The sequence below is a fragment of the Ascidiella aspersa genome, chromosome 5 (genome assembly GCF_963924565.1).
Source record: "Ascidiella aspersa chromosome 5, kaAscAspe10.2, whole genome shotgun sequence".
Taxonomy (NCBI): domain Eukaryota; kingdom Metazoa; phylum Chordata; class Ascidiacea; order Phlebobranchia; family Ascidiidae; genus Ascidiella; species Ascidiella aspersa.
Window position 1 is genome coordinate 21649074 of NC_139451.1, and position 16375 is coordinate 21665448.

General features: G+C 38.5%; 1 protein-coding gene across 1 annotated transcript; it reads right to left on the bottom strand.

Annotated features, from left to right (window-relative positions):
- Nucleotides 1–9475: 9475 nt before the first annotated feature.
- On the bottom strand, nucleotides 9476–14153 carry LOC146145389 (uncharacterized). Its single transcript, XM_083389986.1, has 2 exons — nucleotides 13734–14153; nucleotides 9476–10700 (listed from the first exon to the last, which is right to left on the bottom strand). The coding sequence occupies exons 1-2, from the start codon at nucleotides 13877–13879 to the stop codon at nucleotides 10514–10516; spliced, it is 333 nt and encodes a 110-aa protein (XP_083246112.1). The 5' UTR covers nucleotides 13880–14153; the 3' UTR covers nucleotides 9476–10513.
- Nucleotides 14154–16375: the final 2222 nt, after the last annotated feature.

Sequence of the window (16375 nt, forward strand, 5' to 3'; positions counted from 1 at the left end):
CATCACGGAGAGCGTCAGCCTTTAGTCATAGTGAAAACCTGTAAAACAGTGTTTGACAACCTTTTTTGGCTGGCGACACACTTGTTTTAAGTAGCTTACTAATAGAGCAACAAAATCCTAAAGAATTTAAAATATCTTTTAGCACCCTTAAAAGCGTCAAAAATGGCACCCTATAGAGTGCCAGGGCACCCCGGTTGAGAACCAGTGCTGTAAAACAATACTTCACGGAAGCGCGGCATATTTTATCGTTGATTTACTTTGAAGGGGCAGAAATAGTAATTTATATTGGGCTGTAGTTTTATGTTATACTCATATTAAAGACGGAAAGCAAAAAGCAAATATAAATTGTAAGTTCGCAAAACAGCCATTTTAAAAACTCCCATAAAATACGTAGTGCGACTTTCAAACCGGTCTAATACATCACAAAAATTAGGCGTTCTTTGTCACCCCATGGATTCGAACTTGATAAGCGATAGTAGGCTAATCTGGTTATTGAATAGTGAAACCGGAAAAAAATGTAATCATAACCAAACAATTGCAGTATGCTTGCTGATCGTTTAATATTTCTTTGATTAAACCCTCAACTATACGCATTACAATAATTCAACAGTGCTTCACGGGCCATGAACAATGATGTCCACATGTGGCCCGCGGGCCTGGGTTTGGACCACCCTGGTCTAGTAATAGAGGTCCACGAAGGCCTAATTTAAATCTTGGTGTATAATTTGAAAAAGAAATGAATTTCTCTTTCAAAAGATAGAGTATTCCTAAAATACGCTCTGGCGCCTTCTTATCAAATGTATTTACACGTAATTTTAATTTTACATTCGTAGGACCGAAAACAGCGGGTTTCTTGTTTTGTTTCATAACATCAAATTTATGACATCATTCCACAAAATATTCCATGCCGACCCTGGTCAACGCGATTATCAGTGGGTCTGTGTTAAAAAAAGTTGAAGAAACCCTGTGGTAACGGCATGTTTGAAAATCTACTCAACTTGTATATAACAATAACGTCGGTAAAAATCAAAACCTAAAGTACATAAACATTTATTTAAATTATCAGAAACAGAAAACACCATTGTAAAAAATGAAACAATTCCGAAACACTACTGCCGCCCCAGTGATTAAGAATAACTCAGCAGAGACCAAGGTCAGCACAAATTAACAGATCCGGTTTCTTGGAACCTTGTAAACATGTTTTGACAAATAGTTTTACTGTGATGTGTATGCGCTTAACTTGATGTACGTGCGACGAGGGCTTTGGCACGGAAGGCGCCATTCGTTCTATTATTGCCAAAAAGTTGTTTGAAAAGGGATTTAGTTTTGAGCTGTTGCGGTTTGGGAAATTTGTCGAAATCCATTCCTCGTAGAAACTGCTGAGCCGTGCAGTGTAATGAGAAGTCTTAACCTCAAACGTAATAAATTAAAAAAATGCTATATTTTTACTTATTTCTGCACAGTTCTGTTCACTATTTCACTGCAACATCAACCAAAAAGTTGTTTTGTTCTAATAACATCACATTGGCTGTTATGTTCGTTATTGCTAGCATTGTTGGCCTTTACAGTACACGAATAAGTGAATGACTGAACACAGATAGGATTTTGTTTTGTTTTTCATTTTTATCAAGGCAAACATCACAGTAACATTTAACTTTTGGGTTCATCGTTCACTCTTAACCTGTGAATCACAATAAGTCACTTAAACTGGCAATAAAGGCGAAACATTTTATAAAAGTTTTTTTTCATAAATAAATGTTTGAGGTTTTCGATTTCCAAGCAACAAAATCGGATTTTTTTTTTATGGATCCACACCTGTTCTAATCATACGGAAGCCGCACCTTGTGATAACGAATATTAAAGCGATGACAATCTATTTTTTGGCTTATATCGGTATAGAGATAATACAGTATTGGTTCGAAACAAAATTTGATAAAAAACATTACGTAAACGGTGAAGTTTTTTTGTTTGTTAGTCTTAATTGATAGTAAAGAATCCACAAAAAGCGATGTTTTACTTGTTTACCGCATGCAGTACAGCGCAGGCATATTTATACTTCCTGATATTAAATTGTGTTTATTTAACCTAGACAGATTACAATGTAAGCACCATGTCAGTTGGGCAAAAGTGTATATACGTGTTATTTAACCTGCGGATTTCAAGCGTCCCAGCACGGGTACAAGAATTGTTATTTATACAGCGAATATATCCAGAACACCGACTTAGAATCGTCAAGCATAAAGACACTTCGGTCCGAAAATTAGTGTAGACAGCAAGTTTAACAATATATTCTCGTCAAAGCGTTCAAACAAGATACACTCCGACATCGCGTCATGCACGAATTAACGCTGTGGTTTGTTTAACGTGGCGTAACAAAAGGCTCCTACGCAAAAGTGAATTTTCACAGTATTTCGAATAATCCGCACCAATGACGTTTTTGTGGATTTTTACATTTCCAGCTCGTTTTTGAAAGCGGTTATAGGGATTCTGAAAGCTGTGTCTTCTAGTATTGCATTGAGTTTTTTTGGGTATGCATGCTACGTCCATATAGCAATTAAACTAACATTAGTTTATCAAAAAGCATGCTCGCGGTAACATATTTTTTTCTGTCCGGGACACTCGCGAATAGAGAAGATAAAAATACAAAAAAATCTACTTGTCAAATTCGTGAAAAAATTATATTGGACATGTTTACAAGCAGGGCTACGGTCTCTTTAAATTAAAACAAAGGGATTCTAATTTTTCATTTCCGATTATGGCGAATTTTCGACATCATAACCCTGTATTCCTACCATCTCCGTAAGAAATTAGAGGGGGGGATTCGAGAAGCCTAAGGTAATCTCATATTCAGGTCCCTAATTCGCCCTAGAAAATAAAGTCGAGTTTCCGTCTCAAGTCAAATAAACTGAGTCGTCGAATTCTGGTTCCACATTCCGGCTCGGACTCCGCAACCCGTTCACAATCTAATATCATGTAAAATAAACCGATTTGAAAACTACCCCTTGTATATCCGATTCCATAAAATACCTCTTGTATTTGTGGCGGCGGATTTTATGTTAGTACATTCGCCAAAGGATCAGTGTTCAACAAGCTAAAACATTTGACCAAGGTTTTGATTTCTGTACGGAGATACCCAGACGGCTACTTTTCTTGTTAGCCCAAGTTAACACGAGAAAGATACACCTCACTTTAAAATTATAAAATATGCCTTTTTGCACAATTCTGTTCCTAAAGTTTTTTTTTTCCAGAGAGATACCTTCAAGCAAAGAAAGAAATGGCGCAAAAAACTCAAAAAATCCTTCTGTTTTCAAACTTTGCAGTGAGTAAATGTGAGTATTTATTTGTTAAAAATTGTAGAAAATCCCTCAAAGTAAACTATGGCTAAATAGCAAGATTATATTACTGTCGTTGCGTATTCGTGGTTAAGTTTTATTTTATTTTTATGTTAAAAGTTAACAAATTTCACCACTTATAGACAGCCATATATTTCGCCAAAAGAGTGCATGGAATAGGCAATTTTATATGTAACGAATTTGTGCCTATGTGCAAGTTTCAATAGTCAATTTAAGAGAAAGAGTCAGCCCCAAATTTGGAAAAGATAACGTGCGAAGATATGAGCGTAAATGGCAGCGCGAACGCATAAATTATCGCGGCCGCATCCGCGGTCATGTTTCAAAAAACCGCAGTGAACAAATGAGCGCTGTGTCCAACCGAAAGGGGCGCGTACAGACTGCCATTGACAAAAAATACCGAAAATGAGACAACGTGTAATGTCCGTCATATCAAGAACACATCGCGAGATCAACTTTCAACTGAAAGGCTTGAGTTTAAAGAAACTTTAGTTGGATCTGTTTTCCAGCGGACGTAAAGCAAGAGCCATTTTACTCAGCGCCGACCACAGCGCACCTTAACCAGCATTTTACTTTTGCATTCTAAGGAGCAGTTACAGCCCTCGGCCTTTACGTCGGCGCGCCTACGGAGCGATCGCTTACGTCACAATGACCAATGACGTCAGTTCCGGCAATTTTGCCACGACGCTGTGTTATCGCCCCGTTAAGGAAAAATTACGCCGACGCTAGTCGCTTTGAAGCTGTTTCCATAATTTCCCTTCGCACCCACGAAAATTGAGATGCGAAGTACTTGTATCGACTTTTCCTGGTGTTTACGTTTTCGCGCGTGCCCTCTGCGACAAATTGCGGGTCGTAATAGTTGCTTAATTGTCTTTTGCGGAGGTTTGTGTATACTTAGGTAACGGGGCAGCGGGCTCGACAAGAAAAAAAGCTAAACGTTGCTTGAAACATAAACGACCAAACGAAATTCCATTATCTCCAACTCCGTGCACACGGATTAAATTCGGCCAAGTAGGATAAATCTACACTGCACATAATAGTATGTTTGTTATACGCCAAACCTATTTGGCCATACTTAACGTCGAAGCCTGAGCGCTACAAGAATCGGCGTCTTATACGATCTTTTTAAATAAGTCAAAAACAACACAATACATAACATATTGGGACATTAAGACATAACATATTGAATAAAATCAATGAACAGGCGGCACAAACATTCGCTTAGTTTGGCTGCGTTTGATGGTTCGCCAAGCCTTTTCAAAACCCTAACCGCCAAATTTCTATAATTAATCTTTCTCGCGACAGGCGAGAAAATGGTGCACCAAATGTAGCCTTTAATGGCAAAAAGGGGGGTCAACGAAAACCTGAAACATACCAAAGGTGAAGAGAGAAAAACGGCTCGAAAAGTTAACTGAGTGAAAAACACAATGGTGAAAATAAGGAGAAAAAACACATAAAACATGGCTATTCGCGCAAAACTTGTTATACCTCGCAGGGCTCATTTAGTGTTTAAAAGGGTTCAGAGTCAAACTATGTTAAGCAATATCCCAAAGAAATCTTTTGAGATGATGCAACAAAAACAAGATCCTAGGAGATGAGTCAAGTTGTTTTGCACCACCACCAACCACCAACCCTCAGGTTATAAACGCTGATAAGGAGACCACACGTGATTCGATGGCTTGTAACGAAACTGGCAATGATGAGAAATCACCGCCATCCTACAAGATGGAATGTGTTTTAAGGCCCTACATCTGTTCAACAAGACACGTTGGCCGTTGGTAGCTGTATTTAATAAAGAAACTAAGATAATTCGTATAAACAGTCACACTCATATCAGGTTTGGATAACAAATACAAGAAAACCCTCAAGGATTGGGGCACGCAGACTTTTCGGTCGACTATGTCCAGTCGGATTCAGATTCGGGAAGGGTTCGAGCTTGATTCGCAATAAAAATTACAAGAAACGAACTAGCTCCGGTTTCATTTTACAATCCTTTAAAATTGCGTCGTAAGTTTAACTTTTTAACACATGTGGTGCCTCAAGAGTCAATTGTTTACACGATTGAATTGTGCCAAATCAAGAAATGTAATTTCACATTGTGCCTAATTAATGTTTGCTGTTTTTATTTCGTTTATGGTATAAAACCCCACTAGAAAAGGTGCCGCAGTCTGTTTATCTTTTCTGTAAGGTGTCAAAAAGTTTGACTACTATACCCTAAAACAATAATAAATTTGCTATCCAAAAGGTGTGTAAACTTCTTGCAGAAACTAAGGTACTCGAACAAGACAAAATGTCTAATCATCGGACGACAGGGCGCAACTCTAGACCGATTTATGTCCAATTGTGGTTTTAAAATAATGCTAGGATTTAGTTTAGGCTTGTGATTTCGGTTTCCGGGCAATAATTGGCTATATTAAGCGTAAATACATTGTGCAACCTCATATGCGAAATACAGAAATATAAGGGGGCGTGGAACAGAGTACAAGGCTCTAAGCTGTTTTGCAATTTGATCAATTATAGGCAGAAGGAATTCCATTGAGTGAGCAATACCGAAACGTGGTGGGGGTCCACGGCAAGGTTATGGAACAACGCTGACAAAGGCTTCCAATTGATTGACATTCCAAATTGAGCGAAGCGACGAACCACCGCAGTTCTGTTATTGCGATTCGCCGCGGGTAGTATATATGTTTCCCCCCTTTAATAGCTGAAAAGCTTTCGCATCTTTTGTGCGAGCACTTTAAAAGCATATTTTGAAGGTCGACGTGGTTTAGGGGACTACTGCGCGATTCCTACCGATTTGGACTATAAGCTTTCATTTAAAAAGGATTTGACAGAAACGGAGCTAAAATTGGTCGAGCCCCCAAAACAAACCCACTAAAAAGAAAGTACCTAGCCCAATTGTCCTTTGAGTTGATCGTGACCATTAGACTATGTTCGACAAATATTTTGATGGAAAATTCGTCAGGATAAATCTGTAGACGGCCAAAAGGCGCCCGCAAACCCAGACCTGATCAATCGTAGTTTGTTTGTGCGATATAAGGGTTATTTGGGGTAGAGCACTTTTCATTAACAAAAAGCCGATTTTCCATCTTTGTTGAAACTGCGCTTTTTTCAAGTTTGCTGTGTTTACGTTTTTGGCCGTTGGCATTGAAAGGAATTAATCTATAAATATAAGTGACGTTATTCACAGATACCGGTAGAGCAAAATGGGGTTTTAATTGTTTAAATTAAACGTTCGTTCGGTCGCGTATATAGATTATGGCTGATTTTAAAACCACAAAATTTCCAAATTCATTGTATACAATCTTCTCGCCTGAATGTGAATTAAATTCGCGCCTAGCTATGAGCGAACGAAATCAGCGCGATAATGGGTTCTTCGCTGAGCAGTGTTCCTTGACGAAAGGATGTAACTTTACGAAGCTCATTTATTGTTAACTAACTCATTCCAAATGCCGCCACAAATCAGTTTAGCTCTTCCTAAGCCGCCTTTTGACTTAAGGTGTAAGAATTGAAAGTGTACCTAAAACAGTGGTTCTCAAACTGGGGTCCGCGGTCCTTTTGGGCTCCGCGAGACAATTTTTCTGGGACCGCGAAGCACCTAACAAAAAATCAACACGACGCTTCTGAAAAAGATAATTTTTTGTGCAATAAAATTTTCAATAAAATTTAACATACTCTTCCAAACCAAGCTGACTAGATGTTTATTCACGTTATTGCTCGGTTTAAGCAGTATTGTGCCTTGTGACGTCATAGTGCTGCATTGTGCTAGTGAGACGTTTTTACAGCTTGCTACGCTGACACTTTGGGCTGTACGGTCACGGTTTTAAAACTGTTTGTGTTTGCTTCACTCAAATAAAGTGATTCGTTAGAGGTTAGCATAGCCGAGCTGATAGCAAAGAAACAAGTTTACCCGTACCATTAATACCATTAAAAACAACGTGTTATTTTGTGTTTATTTGTGTATATTTTTAAGGGGACCGTGAGCAATTAAAACAATTGCTGGTGGACCGTTGCGTAATTTTTTTTTTAAAGTTTGAGAACCACTGACCTAACAGGAAAAAAAATGTTCTACTACATCCAGATGCTTATATTGTGCTATACTACAAAGTACTTACTCTTTACGGTAAGGCTAAAACTATACGCGCGTCCAAGATAACTGAACGATGTTGAGAATTGACGAAATGGTAATCATTCAAAACCGAACGATGCGTCTGTCTAAGCTTTAGAAAATTATTTGATTCACTAACTTTGTAGATTAAATAAAATAAAACGTCACGTGTTCAACATAAATACGCGCAAAAACTACAAGAAGATACTATTTTGTTTTTGCAAAAGACGCAATCCATCATAAAATTGCGTATCCTAATGCAAAGTCGTATGACGTTTTTACAAACATACAGAGACGTATTACGGACGTATTTAAACCTTGTAAATGTGTTTGTTGAATATGTGTTGTACACAAAGCAATAAGTCATAAATCGTGATAGTGCATATCGACCATTAAGAATAACTGGCGAATTGTAAAATTCATAAATAAAACAATAGATTTATTGTAACATATTTCTATTTAGTACATTCGCGCTCTTGATTGGTATAAGCGCAAACATGCTGGGTAAATATAATATAGATGTTCAATGTGGTTAAATGATTTTCAAATGTGGTTAAATGACTTATTAGCTTCGAGCTAAACCAATGAGTATACCCCCCTTTACGTAGTTAACGCCTCTTCTTGTATAAGAGTGCTCATACAATACCTGCTGCCATCCACAATATTGAGGAGCTGGAACTTGATAGATGTGAGCTTTTAAGTGCTGCCATGCAAACAAGTCAATCAAGGAACTAGAACAACCGGTTTGTGACATTTCCTTCTAGTCATATATTAATATTTACCTTAAAACACTGGTATCTATATTTCTGAGGAACAAGAGATCACCCCCTGCCCCCCTGCATTTGAAAAACAAGGGGCAACTATATTTTGGTTTTGGTTAATGGGTATTATTTCATCATAATATGTTATAGTAGATTTTTCTTTGGCCGAAAGACACAATTTTTTTTTAAGAGACTATTTCTGACTGACCACGCAACATTTATTACAACGCGCTCTTGGTTTGTTTTAACGCTACGACCTGATATGTTCAAAATGGTTTGAAAATGATACAGTTGAGCAGTAAGCGAAAGCACAATCTTTAAGAAAATTTGGCACTGCTTTATAGCCAGGTGTAATACTGCTAATACTTACGTCAGGTGTAATATTGCTAATATTAATTTTGCTACCTTATGTCGACTAAACTAGATACCATTGCTTGTCAACCTTTTAAGATGAGAAAAGCTACAAAGGTATATAGGAAATGCGTAGCTTGTATTTATACAAATACAAAATTTCATCAGTCATTATGTGAGCGTTGCTGTCGAATTTATTCAGCCAGTTGTGGTAACTCGACCCTGTTCTACTGCAAAAGGGACCATTACCAACGGTCAATTATCCAAAAACATATATTTTTTAAGCATAAACCCGCCTATTTATTGTGTGACACAGGAGAGTTCAACCGCGTAACCAAAATATGTGGCCCGTGGCCCGTGGCGTGGTTTGGTCTCTTGGCCCGCACAACAAAACATTCAGTTGCAGGTTTTTGAAATTGCTTTAGTGCAGCCTTTCTTAACCTGGGGTAAATCCAAGGATAGGATTTCAAACTATGAATATTCTGGCTCCGTTTTCTTCAACTTACCTATGCGAATGCGACTTCTCTGCAATTTTTATTATCAGAACTAAAGCGCGAAACCGACTTAATGTTTTGAATCTGATATTCGTGTGCATTATCTACTAGTTTACCAGACATTGAACAACCCCTTGCCAAAAAGCAAGTGCAGCTGTCGCATGGAATATACCTGATGTAATTTGTTACTTTGGTATATATGGGGGGTAAATCTGATATTCTTTAGTGCATCGTTGCAACTCTATATTTTGCTCTAACAAGTGTGTCACAAACTTTGAAGACAGATAACCTAAAGTTGCTAGTTTGTGCTGGCAAACCTTACACTGGTACAGCAAAAAATACAGATGCCTACTTTAACGTCGTTTATGACGAACAGCCACAAAGTGCGGTCAAAACAGCAAGTTACTGCAGGTGAACTGACCGCAGACCCACGATGATATATCATAATAGGAAAATTACGTAACAATGGTCAGATCGCAAAGGAACGCAAGTATACAACTGCTATCAGATAGCTCATAGCTATATAGCCATTGTCATATTGTAATGTGGTATCTGGTGCACCCCATCAAAGTGGTACGCCTTTAGAGACTTATGGTACCTACACCCTGGGGTGTACGATACACCCGGTTGAAAAAGCATTGGTGTATACGACTACTTATAACGTCAGTTAGTTCATTAGTCAGCATTTAGTAATACTCAACATCAGCATACTTGTTCAGTTGATGCCTAGTTATAAATGCAATTGCATCATTTTTTCCCCTTTTGGGGACGCAAATCGTGCTTATGTGGCTGACACATTTTCGTATATGGCAATCTCCGGCAGACAATTAAAAGCAAAAGGTTTTTTGCTTGCGAATCACTGAAATTGAATTCGGAATAGCTTGTTGTCACGCCCATGTGTACATTTTCATCACAAACCTCAAAATAGAACAATAAGGCGCAGTAAACAACGGAAGCTTTTACAAAGAAATCATTCAAGTTATCACAATATAATACATCAGTCGCAATCGAATCATCCGGGAAGCACGAGGAACATTTATATAAAAATAAAATAATTCGAAAAGCAACAGAAAAAATATGAAACGAAATAACAATTAAAAAACTGTCTGGATATCGGCAGATCGAAAATCCGTTTTGTAGCCAGACTCTTTTGGTATAGAAAGCAAAAGTAAAAAAGGAATGTCAAGTTTTAATATTGTAGAAAACCAGTGCCACAAAAATGTCACGATATTGCAAAAAAAAAATTAAATTCTCCCACGCTTAAAACTATTTCGCCGTGAGCTTCGTTTTTGACATCGCAAACAAGGTTTTGGCGAAGAGCTAAACCCGGTGCCACAAAAAATGCTGCACGACAAGGTAAAGAGAAAAAAAATTAAATTTTCCCGCACTCAAAATTATTTCGCCTAGCCCTTTAACTTAAACCTGGCAAACATTTTTTTTGGCGAAAAGCTACACAGCTTGCGACGAAGAGCAAGGTTGGTTGCTGCAGCCCGGCGTTGCCTCCGGCATAGCGCATTCGCTTTTGGGGATTCCCCGCGCGGATGACGTGGACGAAGTTCGGGCGTTCCTGATGATGGTGACGTCATTGGCGGCGCCCGACTTCGGGGGCGAGTCAAGCGGCTCTATGATGCCGAGCCTGTACTTACACAACAACATAAAGACTCAATGAAACATGCACACGTGTGTTAACCACTGTAATTTAGTCCTTCTAAAACTGCTTTTTGACCAACGATTACGGCTTACTGCAGGCTAGTTGTTTTTCTAGCCTGCCCTGCTTGTATCATTGATCGACAGATTCGGTGTGTCTGCGATGGCTTTCGGTAAACTAACAACGTGAGGTGTTTTGTTTTTAAGTGTGTGTTTTTGTTGTTGATTTGTGACGTTGCCTCTGTTAAGGCTGTTCCAAATGCTTGAAGCCTTGAGAACGTCAGAAAAATCTTGAAATAAACGGCATTACTGATAAGCCGAAATACCTTATGAGCGTTTGGAACTTGAAAACAACTATACGCATGAAATTGAAACTGCTATAAATATTATAAATATAAAAATATTTCACAAAGGCGTGTGCTTATCATAGTAAGTCGACAAGACGTCATAATCATCTTTTGGCAATTGATGTAAAACGGCCTGTTATTGATGTACACCAGCTAGTATATCATATCTAATTTGTCATTATATTAATGTGAATACAGAACCAAAATCAAGCGTTGGCGGCGTACGGTTGTTGCTCGACTCGTTCCCCTCTGAGCCTGTGTAGCTCAGTTGGTAGAGCGACGGTTTCGCTATGGCCCGACGTCGTGAGTTCGAACCTCACTAATGGCTAGTTGTATTTCTAGCCTGCCTTGCTTGCGTCATTGATCGACAGATTAGATTAGAGTCTGCGATGAGTTTCGGTGTACAAATGATACGTAAGCCGTAATCGTTGGTCACAAAGCAGCCTCGGATTGGCTACATCACAGTTATTAACCACATATATCTTTCATTAATACAAATCGATTTTTAACTCAAATGACGCTATGTGATTGTGACAGAGTATGATATATGAACAACTATAACTGTTCATATTACACTTTGCCAGCCGAAGTATCGTTACATGCGGAATTAATCATAAACATTATAAACGAAAAAAAACAGCTTCGAAGGGCTAGATCTCAGTTATTAACACACATTTGTGTGAATATTTCATTTTAAACGAATGATATAATTAAGGTATTGTAGGTTCTGTCGATAACGAGCACATGGCAATATTTATTCCTGAATTGCAGTTCATTCAGTTTGACACCAATCAATTTTTACTTTAAAGGGCACTTGTTTCGTTCAAACAGTTTAACATTAAACAGGCAAACAAAAGTTGGAAGGTCAGGTAACACACGATTCAGTGTGTATTTTCTTTGACAGAATGGGGGGGGGGGGGGGGGCGAGCTTGTAGTTCTCTAAAGAACTAGCGTGTATTCATGCACGTGAAATCGAGTTGAAAAAAGATAGGTGTTACTCACGACACAATGATTATGTAAGACGTTATAGATTTGCTTAAAGAGCAAACAATTGCATTACCTGGGTGACTAGAGAACTTTTTCAAGCGGCTCTATGATGCCGAGCCTGTACTTACACAACAACATAAAGACTCAATGAAACATGCACACGTGTGTTAACCACTGTAATTTAGTCCTTCTAAAACTGCTTTTTGACCAACGATTACGGCTTACTGCAGGCTAGTTGTTTTTCTAGCCTGCCCTGCTTGTATCATTGATCGACAGATTCGGTGTGTCTGCGATGGCTTTCGGTAAACTAACAACGTGAGGTGTTTTGTTTTTAAGTGTGTGTTTTTGTTGTTGATTTGTGACGTTGCCTCTGTTAAGGCTGTTCCAAATGCTTGAAGCCTTGAGAACGTCAGAAAAATCTTGAAATAAACGGCATTACTGATAAGCCGAAATACCTTATGAGCGTTTGGAACTTGAAAACAACTATACGCATGAAATTGAAACTGCTATAAATATTATAAATATAAAAATATTTCACAAAGGCGTGTGCTTATCATAGTAAGTCGACAAGACGTCATAATCATCTTTTGGCAATTGATGTAAAACGGCCTGTTATTGATGTACACCAGCTAGTATATCATATCTAATTTGTCATTATATTAATGTGAATACAGAACCAAAATCAAGCGTTGGCGGCGTACGGTTGTTGCTCGACTCGTTCCCCTCTGAGCCTGTGTAGCTCAGTTGGTAGAGCGACGGTTTCGCTATGGCCCGACGTCGTGAGTTCGAACCTCACTAATGGCTAGTTGTATTTCTAGCCTGCCTTGCTTGCGTCATTGATCGACAGATTAGATTAGAGTCTGCGATGAGTTTCGGTGTACAAATGATACGTAAGCCGTAATCGTTGGTCACAAAGCAGCCTCGGATTGGCTACATCACAGTTATTAACCACATATATCTTTCATTAATACAAATCGATTTTTAACTCAAATGACGCTATGTGATTGTGACAGAGTATGATATATGAACAACTATAACTGTTCATATTACACTTTGCCAGCCGAAGTATCGTTACATGCGGAATTAATCATAAACATTATAAACGAAAAAAAACAGCTTCGAAGGGCTAGATCTCAGTTATTAACACACATTTGTGTGAATATTTCATTTTAAACGAATGATATAATTAAGGTATTGTAGGTTCTGTCGATAACGAGCACATGGCAATATTTATTCCTGAATTGCAGTTCATTCAGTTTGACACCAATCAATTTTTACTTTAAAGGGCACTTGTTTCGTTCAAACAGTTTAACATTAAACAGGCAAACAAAAGTTGGAAGGTCAGGTAACACACGATTCAGTGTGTATTTTCTTTGACAGAATGGGGGGGGGGGGGGGGGGCGAGCTTGTAGTTCTCTAAAGAACTAGCGTGTATTCATGCACGTGAAATCGAGTTGAAAAAAGATAGGTGTTACTCACGACACAATGATTATGTAAGACGTTATAGATTTGCTTAAAGAGCAAACAATTGCATTACCTGGGTGACTAGAGAACTTTTTCTATAAAATGGTCAAAACTAGTTTAAAATAGGAAAAAAGCGAATTAATTTAGGTGTTTAAGTTAGAAAAACCTATAGTTTGGGGATATGGCCTTGTGCCCCCCTAGATCCGCCCCTTGCTAAGCGTTACCTGGCGAATAGCAGGTAAACGGCGAAAACCACGTAGGCGGCTGCAGTCACGGCGATGGGTGGCCAGTGTAGCCATAGTAGCTCGTGGATAGAGAGCACGGCGTGCACTTCAGTTGTTGGTACAAAAGTTGTCCCGTTTGTGAGCATTTTGCAGGGCGTGGAAAACGAACTGGCAGTTTTACAACAATTCAGCCGTTGTTCATATTCAGTTTAACCTATATATGTTGTAACGTAATACGACTGTGACTATATATAACACAGCAATGAGGTCTAAAGGGTAAGAACCGGTAAGCAGCAATATCACAGAAATAGGAAAAAAGTACAGTCCCAAAATCCAATATACAATGTGACCCTAACATTCGTAGCATGCTCATTTTTTTCTCACTTTGTCGTTGCAATACATTCAACATTAACACCTACAGAACATTACAATGTCACGTCTGGTCTACGTTGGCATACTTTACTTCCTGCGCATTAGAGTTGTAAACTTGTAATGTAACAAATTGAAACGTAATTGTAATAAAGACTAATCCGTTATAGCAATTAAATTAAACCTGACAAGATTGCTTTTCGTTTCATGTCATTAAATCAATTAGGCCCGGATAGAAGCATTGAACAGAAAGGCGTAGACCTAAATTATGCTGTGCTTTGAAGAGACGGGGCTATTATACACGTGACTTGATAAAACGACTATTATACACCAAGCTGCCACATAAGGCAAGTTGAATAACGTTTTTAGGGTTACCACTAAATTAATATACCACAAGAGTGCCAGTAACAACGAGTATTCAAAAAGAGATGACGCACAAAATAAGCGTTAACACCAGCGTCAACACCAGCGTGAATAGAACGTTAATTACTGAGTTTATAACCAATCTATTCTAGTCAAACTCATCTAAAGAGTTACGTGTTACAATATTGACCAACAGAAAATCTAATAAACTGCTCCGTTCACACAGTCTAATAAACTTTTGAGATAAAAAATAACTTAGAAACTTGCAAACACTCAAACTAAAGATCGAAATCTGTGTGTGAAAAATCTTTTCTTCGAATAACTGTAAAAATCTGGATATTAAACTTTTCACTACGCTCTGGCAAAAGGCACACTTCCGCTTTTAAAACGTTGGATTGGAACTATATTGCCTTCCATCGATCTGCGTTGTTGAGCTGTCCGTCGTTTTCCCCGCTCTTTTTTCTGTCTGCATTCTAGTTATTTATCTAGCGTTGAACAAAGTTTCATGGTTAGTCGTTCACGTTTACGGCTCAGTCTGGAAATTTAATGTCAAGTCCCAAGCATTTAGCAGCAAGCCTCACAATTAATTAAAGCTTCCGCAAAGTTTGCAGTAGTCTACAGTTACACAATAGCGAACTATACCAGCCTACGCTACTTTAGTGTGCGGCCCGACCACCGATTTTACCATCTCAGCAATACAGCGCTTGCTTCGCGTGCAATGGCCTTTTTCCCTTTGCAGTTTGAAATCCGAGCGTTTGAGCAAAGTGCACGCCGGTTAACCGCGTGGACAACTGGCAATCAGGCAGAGATTAAATCCCGGGAATTACTGGTTTACATGGGAAACTCGCTTGTTTTTGTTTGTTGTGAGAATATAAGTTGTGCATGTGGTCGCCACGAAAAAGCTACACACATGTTTGCTGATTGATTCAAAGCCAAGTATTGCATTTTATTTATAAAACTGGCCTATGCAATTTCATTGCTTCCCTATTGGATTCCTACATCAAAAAGGACTCATTTAGTCTGATAGAACAAAATAGGTTCTTCGTTAAATTTGTTTAAAACGAATTTGTACAATCACTTTCTGTTTAAATTCATTGCAAGTTTATTTCTTCTTCTGTTTTTGATTAGCTGCCGAAGTTAAGATGAAACAGCATTTTTATGTGCTGCGACACCCTTTTAGTAAAACTACAAAAAATGAAGTTTACAAACGATTTCATGGCCGCCTTAAAGGCGTTAAAATTGCTCTGAAACGTAAACGTTGTTATACTACCCAATCCCAGAGGCATAGGCCATGCTCAGAAAAACGCTGCTAACTGAATTATGTCTTTCAAATCAAAAACACGTTTTACAAAACGGAAACAATATACGAGTATCATCTCATGGGAGTAGACGTCAAGTCTTGGCTTTATTCCGGATAGCAATTAGGCCTACTGCCGCTTACGTTTGCCTGCATTTACAACTATCACTCACTTGGTTGTATAAACGTACACGTCATTACTGACCATTCAACTATACAGCAGACCCAGCGACAACTAGAGCCTTACATAAATAACTATGTCGAACGTCACAGATTAAAGTTGACACTGGTAATATTATATTGGCTCGTGACAGCAATAAGTGTAATCTATTTAACATCCGTCCAAGTATTTTCTCTAAATATTCAATTACTATTCAACACGCCGTGGGGAGTACAGATTTAATTCCGCAAAATTATATTGGCTTTGTGGTACAGGTAACGTCACCTAATCCCTACAAAACGAAACCTGTCTGCAAACCTTTGGAGCGCAAACGCTACAGTGCTTAAAACCCACACCTTTCAAAGGGGTTGCGGTTTGCCTTGGGCAAGTCTTTTATGATAGCAAAGCTCTTTTGTTAAAAAATTGCAGCTTCGTAAACCTTTCGAGCTCCCC

Coding starts and splice junctions, on each gene's coding strand:
- LOC146145389 (XM_083389986.1), bottom strand. CDS start 13,879: ATGCTCACAAACGGGACAACTTTTGTACCAACAACTGAAGTGCACGCC. Junction 10,701..13,733: donor GTTTACCTGCTATTCGCCAG/GTAACGCTTAGC, acceptor GTGTAAGTACAG/GCTCGGCATCATAGAGCCGC.